This window comes from Marmota flaviventris, chromosome 10 (genome assembly GCF_047511675.1).
Source record: "Marmota flaviventris isolate mMarFla1 chromosome 10, mMarFla1.hap1, whole genome shotgun sequence".
NCBI lineage: Eukaryota > Metazoa > Chordata > Mammalia > Rodentia > Sciuridae > Marmota > Marmota flaviventris.
Window position 1 is genome coordinate 100,385,106 of NC_092507.1, and position 18,085 is coordinate 100,403,190.

Genomic DNA, 18,085 nt, shown 5'->3' on the forward strand with positions numbered 1-18,085 from the left:
CATTACAATGCCTCAAAATTATCTACACTCCCCATTCTGCCCCTCTTCTATAAAAAGGGGGTATAAAAATAGCGAATTATGCTCACTTAGTGGGTCATTACACTATGTGATGTTTCCTATGTGTCCTTCTCCAATCAATCTATCTTTGTCAGTTTATTCCAGCAAACCTTCAGAGGATGGCCAGGTGTGGTGGTGCATGCCTATAATCCCAGCTACTAGAGACTGAAAAAGGAGAATCACAAGTTTAAGGCCAGCCTCAGCAATTTAACAAGACCTTGTCCCAAAATAAAAAATAAAAGGGGGTGGGGTGTAGCTCAATGCTGTAGTGCTCCTGGCTTTAATGCCCAGTACCACACAAAAATAAATAAATAAATAAATCATTTGATCTTTGTACTAGGTTTGCAAATCCTCAGAATTTCCTGATTGATAATATTTTTGTTATTCAAATTGGATCCTGAGTGTTTATGCTAATTAGGCAGCTCTTGGTTGGCTTGTAAATAGCAAAAGCTAATAAGATGACTCAGGATGGAGGAAGACCACAGTAAAATAATCAATCCTCTGATTAGAAAGGGTTGGAGCTTTGGGTTGGGATTATGGCTCAGTGGTAGAGTGCTTGCCCAGCATATGGGAAGCACTAGGTTTGATTCTCAGAACCACATAAAAATAAATAAAATAAAGGTGTTGTGTCCATCTACAACTAAAAAAATTTAAAAAAAATTTTTTTTAAAAAGAAAGGTTGGAGCTCTAAGTCCTGAGATATCATGGAGGGGCTAGAGCAAATGATCCAGTCAATTGTGATTACTTAATGAGACCACAATAAAAACCCTGGTTACCCCAAGCTCAGGTGAGCTTCCATGTTTGGTAACTACACTGATAGGGTGTACTATCCTGAGCACATTTGAGACTCTTGGAGATTTGGCCCTCTCTTCATTTAGCTGGTCCAGATTTGTGTCCTATATGGTAAGTTGTAAGTACTACACTATTGAGTTATGAGTTATTTTTGCAAACTATGGATTTTGAGGGAATTCTAGAAACCCAAAGTGTATAATCATTTCCCCATAAAAGCAAGTAGTCCTATAATCCGAAGGAATCTTGTTTCATCTTTTTATAGTGTCAGAGATTAAACCTAGAGACTTACCTGTGCAAGGCAAAAGCTTTATGGCTCAGTAACATCCCAATCATATCTCATTATTTATTATTATTATTGCTATTTTTGCAGTGCTATGGATCAAACCCAGGGCCTAGGATATGCTAGCCAATCACTCTACCAGAAAGCCACACCCCAGCTCCCATTCTCATTGTTTTAATATGCAATTCCCTAATGACATATGATGAATATCTTTTCACATGGTTATTTTTCACCTGTAAGGTGTCTGTTAGGTACTTAGCCCATTTGGGGAGGGGATACTGGGAATGAACCCAGAGTCACTTTACCACTGAGCTACATCCCCAGAACATTTTATTTTCTATTTTAAGACAGGGTCTCGCTAAGTTGCTTAGAGCCTAAGTTGCTGAGGATGGCCTCAAATTTGCAATCCTCCTGCCTCAGCCTCCTAAACTGCTCAGATTACAGGTGAGCACAGTGGTGCCTGCCTGCCTGTTTAGCCCATTTTTAAATTGGCTTATTAATTTTCTTTTTCGGTACCAGGGAATTGAGCCCAAGGGTGCTTAACCACTGAGCCATACCCCCAGCCCTTTTTATTTTTTGAGATAGGGTCTCGATAAGTTGCTTAGGACTTCACTAAATTGCTGAGGCTGGCTTTGAACTTGTCATCTTTCTGTCTCAGCTTCCTAAATTGCTGGGATTACAGGCATGAGCCACCAAGCCTGGCTAGAGGATGATTTAACCAGAAATTAGAGACTAGTTTATGCCATATAGCAAGACCCCATCTCAAACAAAATTTTAATTAGTTGTAAAGGATCTAATTTGTTATGCATTACAAATATTGACATTTGAAAATATATATATATTTTTTTTTTTTGGTAAGGAAACTTTATTTAGCTTACAGTTTGGGAGGCTGAAAGGTCACATGGCATGGCATGGGCTTTGTGAGAGCCCTCTTGGCTGCATCAGGATTGAGTGGGCCCATTGGTTCAGCTTCTGGTAGTGTTATTCATGCTGACAGAATTCCAGGGTGGCACAAGGCATCATATGGGAAAAGAAGTATATCTGTGTGTATCTGTCTGCTCCACTCTTTTGAAGATATTCAGTGAAGGCTGTTTCCTCTTTTGGAGGTGGCCTGCTCCACATACCTCAGAGCTTTACTTCTATTTCACTGAATAAATCCTTTATGCTCTTTCTTTTTTTTAACTTTTTATTTTTTTAATATTTATTTTTTAGTTGTACTTGGACACAATACCTTTATTTTATTTATTTATAAATAAATAAATAATCGATCATAGGTGCTAAGGCCTGCATTTGCTAGGCAAGCACTCTACTGCTGACCCACAACTCCAGCCATATTTTTTATTTTTTGATACTGGTGATTGAATTCAGTGGATGCAGTCCTTTTTATTATTTTATTTTGAGACAGGGTCTTGCTAAATTGCTTAGGGCCTCATTAAGTTGCTGAGGCTGGCTTTGAATTTGTGATCCTCCTGCCTTAGCTCCCAAGCCTCTAGGATTACAGTCATGTGCCACCATACCCAGCTCCAGACTGGTCTTGAATTTGCATTCCTTTTGTTTCAGCCTCTCAAGTAGCTGGGATTACATGCTCAGGCCATTGTGCCCCTACACCATTCATTTTAAATGACAACGCCCACCCCCTGCACCCCCAATTTTGTGTTTTGGATTCTGGGGAATCAAACCAAGGGCTTTGACCATGCAAAACATTGCTCTTATCACTGGAGCTACACCCCCAGTCCACAAAAGAAAATTCTGGCTAGTCTTCAGAGTCATTCATTTTTCTGAACACCAATGCCAACACTTAGGAAATGGCATTTTGCCTGGCACAGTGGCACATGCCTGTAATTCCAGGGGCTCAGGAGGCTGAGACAGGAAGATCACAAGTTCAAAGCCAGTCTCAGCAATTTAGCAAGGCCATAAGCAATTTAGTGAGACATTGTCTCAAAAAGGGCTAGGGAGGCTGGGGATGTGGCTCAAGCGGTAGCGCGCTCACCTGGCATGCGTGTGGCCCTGGTTCAATCCTCAGCACCATATACAAAATAAAGATGTTGTGTCCGCCAAAAAATAAATATTAAAACTCTCTCTTTTTAAAAAAATTTTTTTTTTGAAAAATAAAAAAAAAGGGATGGGGATGTAGCTCAGTGGTAAATTGTCCCTAGGTTAAATCCCAGTACCAAAAAAAAAAAAAAAAATTGCATGATGAGTTGCGTACCTTTTTTTTTTTTTTTTTTTCAAAATGGGAGATCTATGGGAAAAGGAGGAGGCAGGAACAGAGAACTAGTATTATACCACTGATCTTAGGCAGACTGATTTTATTTATTGTATTTATTTACTTTTTGCAGTACTGGGGATCAAACCCAGTATCTCACACATGCTAAGCAAGTGCAAATTATATGCAATGTTCTCATAGGCTACATGAAGTACTTTTATTTTTGATATGTGGGTCTTGCTATGTTGCCTAGTCTAGTCTGGAACTTGTGGGCTCAAGTGATCTCCCCATCTGGCTGCCCAAGTAGTTACATACACTCCCTGTTTAAAGAGACTTTTTTTTTTTTCATTTTTATATTTTTGCAGTTATGGGGTTGGAGCCCAGTGCCTCACACATACTAGGCAAGTGCTCTGTTAGCAAGGGACTTTATTTACTTATTGGTACTAAGGATTAAACCTGGGGTCTCATGCATACTGGGCAAGAGTTCTAACACTGAGGTACATGCCCTGCCCTTTTCACTTTTTTAAAAAAATATTTTTTAGTTGTAAATGAACACAATACCTTTATTTATTTATCTTTTTTTAAAAAATATTTTTAGTTGTAGATGAACACAATATCTTTATTTTATTTTTTATGTTTTGCTGAGGTTTAAAACCAGTGCCTCATGCATGTGAGGCAAGCACTCTACCACTGAGCTACAACGTCAGCCCTTGTTTATCTTAATGTGGTGCTGAGGATTGAATCCAGGGCCTCACACATGCTAGGTGAGAGCTCTACCACTGAACCACAACCCCAGTCCCCCTTTTCACTTAAAAAGAAAAAAAAATTATTCACTTTTTGTGGTACTGGGGATGGAATGCAAGGTCTCACAGAAGCTGGGCAAGTGCTCTACAACTGAATCACATCCTCAAACGTTCTTTTTTTTTTTTTTGAGACAGTGTGCCCCCCAGGCCTTGTTCCTTCCCTGTGTATATGCTGTTGAAATTTAAGATTGCTCCCTTGAAACTTCCCAAGTCAAGTTTCTAGTAAAAGCCAGGTGTGGTGGTACATACCTATTATCCCAGGTACTCTGGAGGCTGAGGCAAGATCAAAGTTTGAGGCTAGATGAGCAACTTACAAAGATCCTGCTCAAAATAAAATGAAAAGGGGTGGGGATATAGCTCAGTGATAGAGTATTTGTCTAGCATGTGTGAGGATCTGGTCTCCATCTCCAGTACAACAACAAATAAGGGCTAGTGGATTTTGGCAATTAGGATTCCATAGTAAGCCATCCAAGGTTTTTGAGAAGGATGATGATACATTTTTTAAAATTATTCTGACAATTTATGAAATATGACTATAATCAGAAAACACTGTCAATATTAGTCTTAAAATTAGATTTTGAGATCATGGATGTAATCATGTATATGATTTTCCCCCCCCCCAACACTGGGAATTAAATCCAGGTCTCTTGCATGCTAGACAAGCACTCAAGCACTGAGCTGTAGCCCCAGCCCCTGTTCAACAATGACATTTGGGGTAGGGGTGGGGTGCTGGGATTGAACCCAGGACCTAGCAAATGGTAAGCACAAGTTATATCATTAAGTCACACTGCTAGCCTGACTTTTCCTAAAATCCCTAACTGGCCTGTTTTATTGGAAGCATTTAGCAACCCTTTCCAGGCACTTCAGTCATTACTCCCTGTTAATATACCTCTTAGCTGCTGTCAGTTGAATATTTATATTTAGCACCTATAAGTCTGATCTTCCCTGCTTCTGTGTATGCTCAGGCTGTTCTCTGCCATTTATAAAACTGCCTGTCTGGATTTCACCTGAGAAACTTCAGTGCTCTCTTTAGCCTTCTTTTTTGCAAATTGACAAATATTCACAATCTGTAGTTACATTCTCCTTATTGCCCCCACTTTGGGAGTAGCCAAGAAATTCAACAAGTCTTTAAAATGTCAAAATGTGGAGCTGGGGTTAGCTCAGTGATAGAGCACTTGCCTCATACATGTGAGACAGTGGGTGTGGGAGGCACTGGGTTCCATCCTCAGCACCACATATAAGTAAATATATTTTTTAAAAAAGGAAAAAGAAACATGCAGAAACAATTTTTTGTTAAATATATTTATTTTCTAGTTATAGGTGGACACAATATATTTATTTTATTTTTACGTGGTGCTGAGGATCGAACCCAGTGCTTTACGCATGCTAGGCGAGCGCTCTACCTCTGAGCCTCAACTCCAGCCACAGAAACAATTTTTTAAAAATGTGGTAGTCTGCAACATGAATGGTGTACTCCAAGAAATAAACTATTTGACCGGTATCTTTATATCCGTGTGGATTTTTAAAAAATAATTTTCATTCTTCTTACCCTAACCACTAAGTTCTTAACAAAACATACCGTTCGAAGTAAATATTTACAGTCTACAACACAAATCTTTACACCTGCAAGCATGAGAAAGATCTTTTCAGTCTTTTTATGGGTAAAAATAAAACCCAAAGGTATTATTCTGTGTATAACCTTCTCTTAGTTCTCAAACACTAGGAGTCTTCTGTTAGCAGTGGGTTTAAGAGCTGAAACTGATCACTTTTACACCGTTTGTTCACTTCCTCTGCCTCATTCCTTGCCCGAGACAGGGGCAAAGGACAGGTAGTCAGTAAATGATCAGGTCAGAAAGATGAGGGCTTATTTCGAGGACCCGATCCTCCCTAGATACACATCACCCCTATGTCTAGCCCAATACATTCGTTAAAACTGAAAGATCTGGAGAAGAAAGCAATGGCTTGAGCCAGATGCCTGAAACATTCTACTGGTAGCTTCAGGTATGCTAAGTAGTTCCTTTAAAGGTCACAACAGCCCAGCAAAATGTTATCGCAGTCTTATGTTCAGGCTTAAACATTAGACCTCAGGTCATACACTACATCCCTGCAAAGGACAGAAACATCTTTTATGGGAATCACATGGGGAAGTAGAGTCACTGATAATCTTTGAAGAATCTTAAAACAGCGAACTCGGCGAAGACCTCCGACACTTCCCCAGAGCTAGACACTAATTGAAAAGCCCATTGCAGTGATGCAAAACCGTTTCCTGCCCGACTCTCGCGAGAAGAAACTAGGTCCCCAGACGAAACGCTAAAACATACAGATTGGGCCTAGAACGTCCTTCCCCATCGTCCCCAAATCCTCCCGGGAAATCTAACAGTCGGGCAAAGGAGGCCACCTCGATGAGTCCAGCGCGCAGAGAACGCGCGGAACCAGGAAGAGGAATAGCTAGCCCACCCAAGTGTTTCTGATTGGCTGCCGGCTTAGCTTGGAACGCTGGGGCGTATGACGTCACATCCGCCGAGCCCGCCATCTTGTTCCCAGGGGCAGTTGGCGGAAGAGATCGCGCTCCCTGGCCACCGGCTTGCCTTCTTCCTGGAGTTCTCGCAGCCCGCATCTCGGTGTCTGCTCTCGGCCGGGGGTCCATTTTCGGGGTCAGGGTTGCCCTCTCTCGCCTTGCTGGGGCACAGCGAGGCGGCCCCCTCTTCTGACGGCATTCCATGGAGTAGGGTCCCGGACCGTTGTCCCGAAGAGCGAGATCGAGCTTCGCCCCCTCCCCCCTCCCTTCTCCCTCCCTCCTTCCTTCCGTCGCAACATGGCTAACAACAGCCCCGCGCTGACAGGCAACTCGCAGCCGCAGCACCAGGCAGCCGCGGCCGCGGCCCAGCAGCAGCAGCAGCAGTGCGGCGGCGGCGGCGGCGCCACGAAGCCGGCGGTCTCGGGCAAGCAGGGCAATGTGCTGCCGCTGTGGGGCAACGAGAAGACCATGAACCTCAACCCCATGATCCTGACCAACATCTTGTCGTCGCCTTACTTCAAAGTGCAGCTCTACGAGCTCAAGACCTACCACGAGGTGGTGGACGAGATCTACTTTAAGGTACGAAGCCTCTAGGCCTTGGGCTTGGGGGTAAGTTCAGAAGAGGTATGGAGGAAACCGGCGGAGGCGGCCCCCGAGATCTGAGGATTTGTGGGTGGGGGAAGGTCGGGCGGAGGGGGAGCTGTCGCCTGTAGCCTGTCAGGGAGGGGTCGGGCTGGGGCCGCCCTCTCGTTTCCTTTTCAGATTTTAGAGCCAGGAGAGCCCGCCACTTTCGATATTTCTCTTCCCCCAACCTCCTGCCTACCCCTGGGGGATGTTGGGCAAGAGGGATAGGGGAAAGGAGAAATGAGTAACAAAAGTCTCTCCAGTTCACAGCTTTAAATTTGTTTCTTTTGACATGGATCTATTAGGCGCCAACTTGGTGCTTCTCCCGCTCACCCGGGCCAGGGCATGTAGTGACTTCAATATGGGCCTCGTGTTGTTGGTACTGTCCAATCCACACAGGGACATGGTCAGTCCGTGTGTCGGTTGGGGTGGGAGGGATGGGGGTGGAGAGGTGCCAGTGCAAGATGTGTACAGAAGGCCTGGAAATTTTCCCAGCAGGAAGTCAGGAGTAAGCGGTCTCAGCCACCTGTGCATTGGGCATATTTAGAATTATCTGGGCCCTGGGCTTCTGCGGCAGGGTCGGTGCTGGCTTGGCTGTGCTGGGGAGCTCACCTGGCGCCTCCTCACTGCACTCTTGTCTCAGTTCTTGTTTCGTTAGCAGGATTGACTCAGTCTTGCAGCGAGGCTCGGAGCAGCCCAGGGTCGCAGGTAGAGGTATGCACTATTAATCATGCTCAATCGCCATAAATGCATTTCCCTGGTTAAATGAAAAGCTAATTAGACCTTTTTTTTTTTTTTTTTTTGGGCCATTGGTTTTGGTCTTCATCAGTAGATAGACTTTTTCCACTTCCCTGCAAATTATGTAGTATTAAAAATACCTTCCAGGCCTCCAAACATGGATTTGTATTTTAAAGAGAATTAATAATAGCCTCAACAGTTTTTACAAACGTTTTAGTTAGAGCATTTACAATCTTTTGTCTGTAAAGTTTGAGACAGATCACGTCTTTTCTGTCATCCGAACATAGGACATTTCTCTATTTGTTTTGCTGCCTTTCCCCCCAATAATTGTTTAGATTATTTCAAGATTTTGAGATATTAGTTGCTTTTTTATAGAAAACATTTTGAGGAATACAGTTCAACCCTGGGCATGTAGAGTACAGAAGTAAATTTAATATTCTCTTACAAGAGTCTTGAGAAGGTGTAATTGTTATACTGTGAACTAGCTTTTTTTTAAAAAAAAAAACTAGCTTTTTAAAGGTAAGACCTTTTCAACATGGATGCAATATGTCGAATAATATTTAACATACTATTCTATTCAGTAAACTTTGAAAAGCTGTAAATTGGATTTCTGCTCCTTTTGTGGCAGTTTCTGTTTTAAACTCTAGTTTATGTAGTAGGGGGAAAACTTTCATACGTTGTGTTTTGAAACAATTAAAGATCTACCAGGAATTATTTTTAAGTTTAAAACTAAAGACCCAGATTTTGTCATTAATATGGTTGTATCAAATAATCATTGAAATATGTAGACCTCTAATTTTTGTACTTATTTTTTATTTATTTATTTTTGGTACCAGGGATTGAACCACTTAGCCACATCCTCAGCCCTTTTATTTTTTTATTTTGAAGTACTTTAATTTTGTTTTGTTTCTATCCCTTGACTAGTCTTTGAGGAATTGAAACATTAACACAGCAAGCTGGGGAAAAGAAATAGTTAAGTACTCCAGGAGTTGAGCAAAACAGTGTAGTACTTGAGTACCACTAAAAAGCAGTATAAAATAATACCATGTGTGGGTGGAAATACACTTTCAGAAAGATAATAGAATGAAAGAACAGGATTTTTTTTTTTTTTTTTAACAACAAAATGAGATCTTTCCAAAAGACTTCTTGGCTTCTATTTTATAGTTAAAATTCTTTTTATTGCTATTTTAGATAAAGCTATTTTTGTAGGGTGGTCCTTTAGCAAAAAGGATACTGTATCATGTTTGATTTTACTTAGTGTATATTAATGGCTATTCACACTCCATTTCTGATACAGTTTATATTCTTGGGGGGAAAATTAGATTGGTTCACATAATTAGGCTGAAAATGAATTGTAAGTGACTGAAAATCTCTGTAAAGTGACTTTTGTGGTTTTATCTTTAATCAGGAATAAACTTGATTCTTGTGGAAAAAATGTGCAAATAAAAGTTCTGTTATTTTGCATTTTACTTTATTTTATGTAAATTTTTTAAAATCATAAAGTAGAAATATTGAGGGCATTTTTTTCAAACTTCATTTTAAAATGAGTTTTTTTTATTTTAAGCAATTTATAATTAAAAGGCTGAATAGTATCAAATATATTGTGCAAATTGATGAAGACTGTAGACATTTCCTGACTCCCACATATGTAGAAATTAGCTGTGCATAAAGCTAGTTTAATGGGATTTCTGCTCTGCCAACACATTAAGGTTTTATTAAATCCTGGTAGTTTTATTGGTATTCTTTAACTGTCTAAGCAGTTTTTCCAAAGATAATTTACACACTTAATGTGAGTAAACAGTATTTTTGGAAGAGTTGCTCTGTTATGGACTTGGGCTTAATCAGAATTTTAAAAAATTCAGAGTATGAATGTTTGTTGTCTTCCTCTTTTCTATTTTCAGGTCACGCATGTTGAACCTTGGGAAAAAGGAAGCAGGAAAACAGCTGGCCAGACCGGGATGTGCGGAGGGGTAAGTAGAAGTACGTGCATTTTTCAGTTTTTCTGTGTCTGATAATTAAGTTTATTAGAAAACTAAAGTCTGTCACATTCAAGTGACAATTTGTTGGTGGATCTTAGAATTTGTAAAAAATGTAAACTCAAGGGTCCAGTGAATTGGGTTACAAAAAGTGTTACTGTTAATACTTCATTCTTATTCTGGATTATGTCTTGGTTATTAATCCTAACATGATTAGTCAGTGGATGCTAACTAAGCATCTGTTAATTATTATACTTTTTTTTAACTGTTTCTCCTAAAGGTTCGAGGTGTTGGAACAGGAGGAATTGTTTCTACAGCTTTTTGCCTGTTATACAAATTATTTACTCTGAAATTAACTCGCAAACAAGTGATGGGTCTTATAACACACACAGATTCTCCATATATCAGAGCCCTTGGATTTATGTATATAAGGTGAGCATATATTTATCTGTATTTTTAATAAATATCTCGTCGTAATTCACATAATTTTTTGTTGTTGTTGTTATTGTTGTTTTTGTACTGGGGATTGAACCCAGAGGTGCTTTATCACTGATATATCCCTATCCTTTTTATTTTTCATTTTGAGATGGGTTTTGCTTAGTTGCCTAGGAACTTGCTCAGTTGCTGAGGCTGGCCTTGATTACAGTTCTCCTGCCTTAACCTCCTGAATCATTGGGATTACAGGCATGCACCACCTTGTCTGGCTCACATAAGCTTAATAAATCTTCCTTGCAATTCTAGGTATACGCAGCCCCCTACAGATCTTTGGGACTGGTTTGAATCCTTCCTTGATGATGAAGAGGTATGTCAGCAAGGGTAATAATTAATTTTTTCTAATTACTTTTATTTTTAATATCTTTCCATTGGAGATTTAATGTCTTCAAGAATTTTCTGTAGTTATTTCAGTCATACTTTCAGAATTAAAGTCCTTTCACTAGGACTTGGTGGCTTTTACATATCATATGTTGAATTTAGTATGTTTTGTTTTTAAATTACTTAAATGTTTTTATAACTATTAGAAAATTTCTCTTCCTAATTAGTTTCTGTATATTGTATTGGTCCTAACTTGTACAGTTGATAGTGACTTTGAGGTGGGCTGTGGTCCAGATTGAGGTGATAAAAGACATGTAACAGAAAATTAAATGTATCCTTTTTTTCTTGTGGAACTTTTAGTTCTTCACTCTAACCTCTAAATACAAATATTCCCACTTGCATAGAAATGCAAAATTGTAGAGCTAGGCTTGACTTAAATAGGCTGAGAGTTTGGATGGTTGGTTGAAGGTGACAAAACAAGAACTTTTAATTCTGAATTTCTCATTTTTTGAGACGGGTCTTGCTGTATTTCCCAGGCTGGCCTCATACTCTCCATTCTCCTGCATCAGCATCTCAGTAGCTGAGATTATAGGCATTTGCCACCACCATGCCCTGCTAAATCTAGTTTTCTGGCTCCTGGTACATCACATATTTAAAACAAGACAATGCTATTCTAGATGTTTTTAAAATTCTAAATCCAGTTTGCCATCTTGAGTTTGTTAACATGTTTAGAAATTACTTTAGGAAACTTGACTAAGTTATACTAATTTGCTTACATATTAAAGTCCAGGATATCAAAATGTACCCATGTATTATGCCATGTATCTCTTCTCCCCATTACTTTGTATTTTAAGGTTCATAAAGTAGACTCTGATATAGCAGTAGTCATATTTTAAAAGTTCAAAGAATTTGTTGAATTAAAAGATGGTTCCAATGGAAATATTTTTGTTTGCCATTATATTCACATCAAAAAAATGACACATTTAGACATAGAGGATTTAGTCTTTCTCTACCTTTTTTTTTTTAAACCTGTTTACTGAACTGCTTGATAATTGGAAGACACAAAAATTATTTTAGGTGATAATCACAACCTTTTAAAGATTTTTTTTCCTCTTTATAAAAGCTTTTTTTTTTTTTGGTTGTAGATGGACACAATACTTATTATTATTGTTGTTATCATTATTATTTATGTGGTGCTGAGGATCAAACCCAGTGACCCATATGTGCAAGGCAAGAGTTCTACCACTGAGCCACAACCTCAGCCCAATAAGAGCTTTTTAAGACCAAAATGCTTCTCCCTTTTGACTATAAAAAAGCATGTCCTTCTTTTTAATTGTATTAGGTTTGTTTTTTAATGGTTCTATTTAATCTGTTTTTTATTGTGCTTACAAACCTGAGGTCCTCTGTTTAAGCTAACTTATGTTTTCTTCCTTAGATATCTGCAGCGATTATATTTGGAAATACTGTATATCTGAACACTTAAATGTGTGTGAGTGCAAGCAGTTTTACCTTTAGCTCTTGTTTTCCTGTTTAGATAACAAATCTCACTTTCCTTGTGTGCTTGCACTATAGGTTTGGGACTGACAATAGCTGACTAACATGTCCTGAGCTGTGAGAGGGCATAGCAAGAAGGCCTTCATGCGGTAATGACCCTTTTCAGAGACAATGGTCATCATGGATTATGCGTTTCCAATTATTTGTTCATTTATTTATTTTCTACATAACTAAATTAGAAACCTCACTGCTTCATGGCAGTTGGTTTGCTATTGCTTCCAGTTTTATTAGGGCTTCATTTTTATATTACAGCTGTTAAAAAGATAACCTTTAGACAGAAATTGTCTGAAATAGTTCATATGTAGCTAGGTTACAGTGCTAGGTATGATGTGTGCAAATGTATCCACAGAAATATGTACTTAGTAGGTATGTGGAATGTAAATTAAGTCCTTTGTTCCACATAGTTTAGTAGTATAAGGTGCTTTTTCATATTATTACCTGAGTGAGATCAGTTCCCTTTATGCCCGTGAGGCTGCAGGATTTGTTCTCACCTGCATGTATACACTAAGCCCAAATATTTTGCAATGTGTCATTCATTACCAGGTTAGGATACAAAATTGAAAGTTTTCTGTTAGAATTTTTTTGTATTTGATTCCAAAGATGGTAATGTGTTTTTTTAGTATTCATGTTTGTGTTGAAATGCCTTTTTTTTCTTTTTGCTTTTTTATTTTTTATTTTTTGACCATTAGGGTATCTTTTGTGTTTCATAGGACCTAGATGTGAAGGCTGGTGGAGGCTGTGTGATGACCATTGGAGAAATGCTGCGGTCTTTTCTCACAAAACTGGAGTGGTTTTCTACCCTGTTTCCAAGAATTCCAGTTCCAGTTCAGAAGAATATTGATCAACAGATTAAAACGCGACCTAGAAAAATCAAGAAAGATGGAAAGGAAGGTGCTGAGGAGATAGACAGACATGTTGAACGCAGACGTTCAAGGTAGACGTAACAAATTGTAAATTTATTCCTTTTTATTAGGGATTGAATCCAGGGATGCTCTACTACTAAGCTACATCCCCAGCTTTTGGTATTTTTTTATTTTTAAGTTGCCACGGCTGGCTTGAACTTTTAGTCTTCCTGCCTTAGCTTCCCAAGAAGCTGGGATTGTTGTAGACGTATATCACTACACCCAGAGTTTTGTTTTGTTTTTACGCAGTCTTGGGAATTAAACCTAGGATCTTGACTATGCTAGACAGTGCTGTCCCACTGAATTACATTCTCAGTCCTTATAATACGTTTTATTCATTGGAATTTCCTTCTTCCTTCTCCATTTCTTAGATCTCCAAGGAGATCACTGAGTCCACGGAGGTCCCCAAGAAGATCAAGAAGTAGAAGTCATCATCGTGAGGGCCATGGGTCTTCTAGTTTTGACAGAGAATTAGAAAGAGAAAAAGAGCGCCAACGACTAGAGCGTGAAGCCAAAGAAAGAGAGAAAGAAAGGCGAAGATCCCGAAGTATTGATCGGGGGTTAGATCGAAGGCGTAGTAGTAGGAGTAGGGAAAGACACAGAAGTCGCAGTCGAAGTCGTGATAGAAAAGGGGATAGAAGGGACAGGGATCGGGAAAGAGAGAAAGAAAATGAGAGGGGTAGAAGACGAGATCGAGACTATGATAAGGAAAGAGGGAATGACAGAGAAAAGGAGAGGGAAAGATCAAGAGAACGGTCCAAGGAACAGAGAAGTAGGGGTGAGGTAGAAGAGAAGAAACATAAAGAAGACAAAGATGATAGGCGGCATAGAGATGACAAAAAAGATTCCAAGAAAGAGAAAAAACATAGTAGAAGTAGAAGCAGAGAAAGGAAACATAGAAGTAGAAGTAGAAGTAGAAATGCAGGGAAACGAAGTAGAAGCAGAAGCAAAGAGAAATCAAGTAAACATAAAAATGAAAGTAAAGAAAAATCAAACAAACGAAGTAGAAGTGGCAGTCAAGGAAGAACTGAAAGTGTTGAAAAATCAAAAAAACGGGAACATAGCCCCAGCAAAGAAAAACCTAGAAAACGTAGCAGAAGCAAAGAACGTTCTCACAAACGGGATCATGGCGATAGTAAGGACCAGTCAGAAAAACATGATCATCAGAGGAGCCAAAGTGTAGAACAAGAGAGCCAAGAAAAACAACATAAAAACAAAGATGAGACTGTGTGAAAAATTTTGTAAAAGTGGATCACATTGAATCCTATAAATGTTTGATTAAATCTGCTTTTTTTCCCCCCCGAGTTCAGATTGTGCAGTAGTTATGCACTCTTCAAGCTCCCTGTAGGCTGCATTTTCATTTCTTCTTTTGTGTAGGGAAGTGCCTTTGTAATCCCATTTATTGCATTGATGTTTTCACCCAGTTGTTGAGTTTGATACATGATGCACAAGATTGTTCTTGCATTTTTATTGTTTGTTTTTAAAATGTACAGTCTGTACATATGTCCTAAAAATGTTTTAATTCCTTTGGCATGGTTGCCATGTTGGTTAAATTTGTATAAGGCAATAAACTGCCACTAATTCTATTTTTGTTTTGTAGGTGTGGGATTATGGTTTGTGTACTGAAGTTAGCATGGCTGTGCTTTTCGTAATAGGATGCTAAAGACTTTGGGAATGGATCTTGGATATCTTATAGGAGAATTGTGTGCTTTCAATGTACATGAAGGCAGCAGTTGTAGGATTAACATTCTTGTCCACTGTACATTATCTTGGAAGACTTGTTAATATGTTATACTTAATTATTCTCCACAGTTAACTTTAGAGAGAATTTATGAGAGGTTAGTTTCTGATGCAGAGGTTTAAATTAGGCTGTGATTTGATCAAAAGTCCTTTTAGCATTCTACCTCAAAGGGACACTGTTAGTATGCCTAAAATTTATTCACTTAATTTTCCTTTTTTATTTGGGGGGAAAAAAAACAACATGACATGTAATCTTTTTTCCTTGAATTCTTTCTCAGATTTTTAAAGTACTATATTAAAGAAAAAATTAATGTCTAAAGCCTAGCATTCTTGCAGCAACCCTATACTAACTTGTAATTGGGAGAGGGTGGGGCAGATGAGTAGAGAAACAGATTCAAGCTCAAGCTTCCAAAGCATTTTTATAAGTGGAAAAATACTTAAGTTATGAAACAGCTTGATATAGTGTCCTTTTTTAAAAATTTAAAACTTTTTTTATCAATAATGAAGATTGCTATTTGAGTTTTTAAACAATCTAGAACGGAGAAGTATTAAAAGTAATGCTGTGCTGCATTATTTAAGACTATCAGCAAATTATTTGATAGATTGTTCTTATGACTTGTATTCTGATTACAAAGAACATCACGAGTGGAATAAATACTGGATTAAATCCTTTATCCTGGGTGTTGGCTTTTCCCCCATTTGTTAACATTTTTTAAAGGTATTTTTGTTGTGGAAATTGATAAAATGTCAATAGAGTTACACTTTGTGCAGAGAGAGATCTTAGTGCCCAGACAACAAGTGGATTTTAAAGAAACTCAGGGACATGTGATAGTTATCCTCAAAGTAACGGCAGTTCCCTTTCAGTGGATGTTATGTGTCACTGAGATGATCTTTTGATTGATTAATTTGTTCCACATAAAGTGTTTATTGAAATAATTTCATTTGGATTTTAAGTATCACTTTAAAATATGAACTTAAAGGACATTTTTATAAGACAGCCCATCTACTTCTTTTTAGAACAGAAAATAGAGGCCCAAAGTGATAGGCTTCATCAGTGCCAGGACTAAGAGTATTCCTGACAAGTCTAGTGATCTTTCTGTACACATACCAACATTTTTTATAACCCACTGGTTATATTGGCTAACTGAAGGGTGCTCAGAGCCACCTTGTGATAGTGTTAAGTTGAACGAACAAGTCCGCTTGGAAGAGCCTTCCCTAGCCAGGCATGGTAGTGTTCATATACTTTGGAAGCAGAGGTCAGAGGATCTCTAGTTCAAGGCCGGTTTTGGCAATTATAGGGAAACCCTATCAAAAATGACTGGGGATGTAACTTTGAGAGCACCAATGGGTTCAGTCCCCAGTATTGTGAAACAGAAAAGATGTTCCATATGTGGGTTTGTGCCTAATTTAAGAAAACTAAATGAAGGAATTAGCTATAAAAATCCTGTTTGGGGTCAGGGGTTGGTACTGGAGACTGAACCCAGAGGCATTCTACCTCTGGATCTACATCCCCAGTCAGTTTTGGAGACAAAAAGAGTTTCACCAAGTTGTGATCCTCCTGAGTAGCTGGGAATATAGGTGTGTGCCACCACTTCCAGCTTTCCCCCTTCCCCCAAGAGTATCAAACATACTAGTATAGATAACCTAGAAATTAGAAAAACCTACTTTTGAGTAATGAAAGCCATTAGGGTTACCTTAAATTGAAAATTGGTTTTCTAGTATACCTAAATTCCAGTGCTATTCCTTTGGATATAATTTCACTTGAAGTGTTCAGTGGTATATTTTAAGTAAGTAAAACGTGAAAAGTATTTCAAATGAAGATGAAAGTACTACCATAACCTGCATTTTTTATTTTGATTTTTAATGTAATTTTGCTTTTGAGGAACATTTTGGTACGTGTAAGATCATCTAAGTACTAGTTAATGCCAAGCATATGCGTGTTTTGTTTGGAGAGTGGCTTCCTAAGACTGTGAGAGAGCTCCATCATTTCTTGCAACATGAGATCAAGTTTGAAAAGATTTTAAAGCTTAGTATAACTAGAAGCCTCCATCCAGTTTTTGTATACACCTGAAATGATTTTACCTTTCCATGTATTAATCTTGGCATCTGTTTTTTAGTGTTCCATTTGCAATTAAGCCCTATACATGGGTTAGAATATTATCAATCAAAATTTTAATATAAAGTGTCCATTTTAATGCCATTTAATTTATAACCATTTGAGTCTGGTTTAGTTTTAGTTTGTTGTAAGGCAATGATTGTGTGTGTGTGTGGGGGGGGGTTGGGATCAAACTCAGGACCTTGCTGGGCCAGTACTTTCCAACTGAGCTGTATCTCAGCTCCAATTACAGGACCTCTTAATTGGAGCTGATTTTATGGGGAAGGAAATGCTTCCCGAAAGTCTCTGCAATTTCTCCTCCTGGTATTCCATCTTTAAAAATTCCACAGAGCTTTGCAAATACTTCCAAAATGACATTTTTCACTTTAGGATCATTGTCTATCAACATTTGTTATAGTTGGGAACATGACAGCATGAATATAATCAACTGAAAATGTTAGCATTGTAGCTAACTTAAAATCCATTTCATTCCTCGGCATCTAGTCACATTGTGGGTCTGGGGTTGTTACTAGGGATTGAATTCGCGTGTCTCACAGTTAAGGCAAATTCTCTTCTATTGAGCCACATACCCAGCTTTTTATTTTCTGGGATGGTCTTCCTAAATTGCCCAGACTAGCCTTGAATTTGTAATGCTCCTGCCTCAGCTTCATAAGTACTGAGAATATAGCCATGCACCACCACTCCTAGCAAGAGAAAATCTCCATTAAGTAATATTTACTGTTAAGTAATAATTAAGTTCACAGGTAAAATGTATTTAGATGTATAGGGGAGTGCTATTTCAGCCTATTGCAAAAGTGAGTTGAAAGCATTTTATGTGTCTTAGAAGCTGTGAGATTTTGTCACAAGGATTGAGACACACACATATATACATACATGTATGTATATATTGTAAGGTAATCCTCACATAAACTTCCCTGATCCGTAGTTGCCTTTAAATTGTACCAATCTTCAAGTTGATTTTCCATG

The 18,085-nt window shown here is 38.6% G+C and overlaps 1 protein-coding gene across 1 annotated transcript; it reads left to right on the top strand.

Annotated features, from left to right (window-relative positions):
- The first annotated feature begins 6,667 nt into the window (after positions 1-6,667).
- Prpf38b (pre-mRNA processing factor 38B) lies at positions 6,668-15,677 on the top strand. The gene is made up of 6 exons (XM_027922018.2): positions 6,668-7,235; positions 9,920-9,988; positions 10,275-10,426; positions 10,736-10,796; positions 13,072-13,295; positions 13,635-15,677. The coding sequence occupies exons 1-6, from the start codon at positions 6,954-6,956 to the stop codon at positions 14,494-14,496; spliced, it is 1,650 nt and encodes a 549-aa protein (XP_027777819.1). The 5' UTR covers positions 6,668-6,953; the 3' UTR covers positions 14,497-15,677.
- Positions 15,678-18,085: the final 2,408 nt, after the last annotated feature.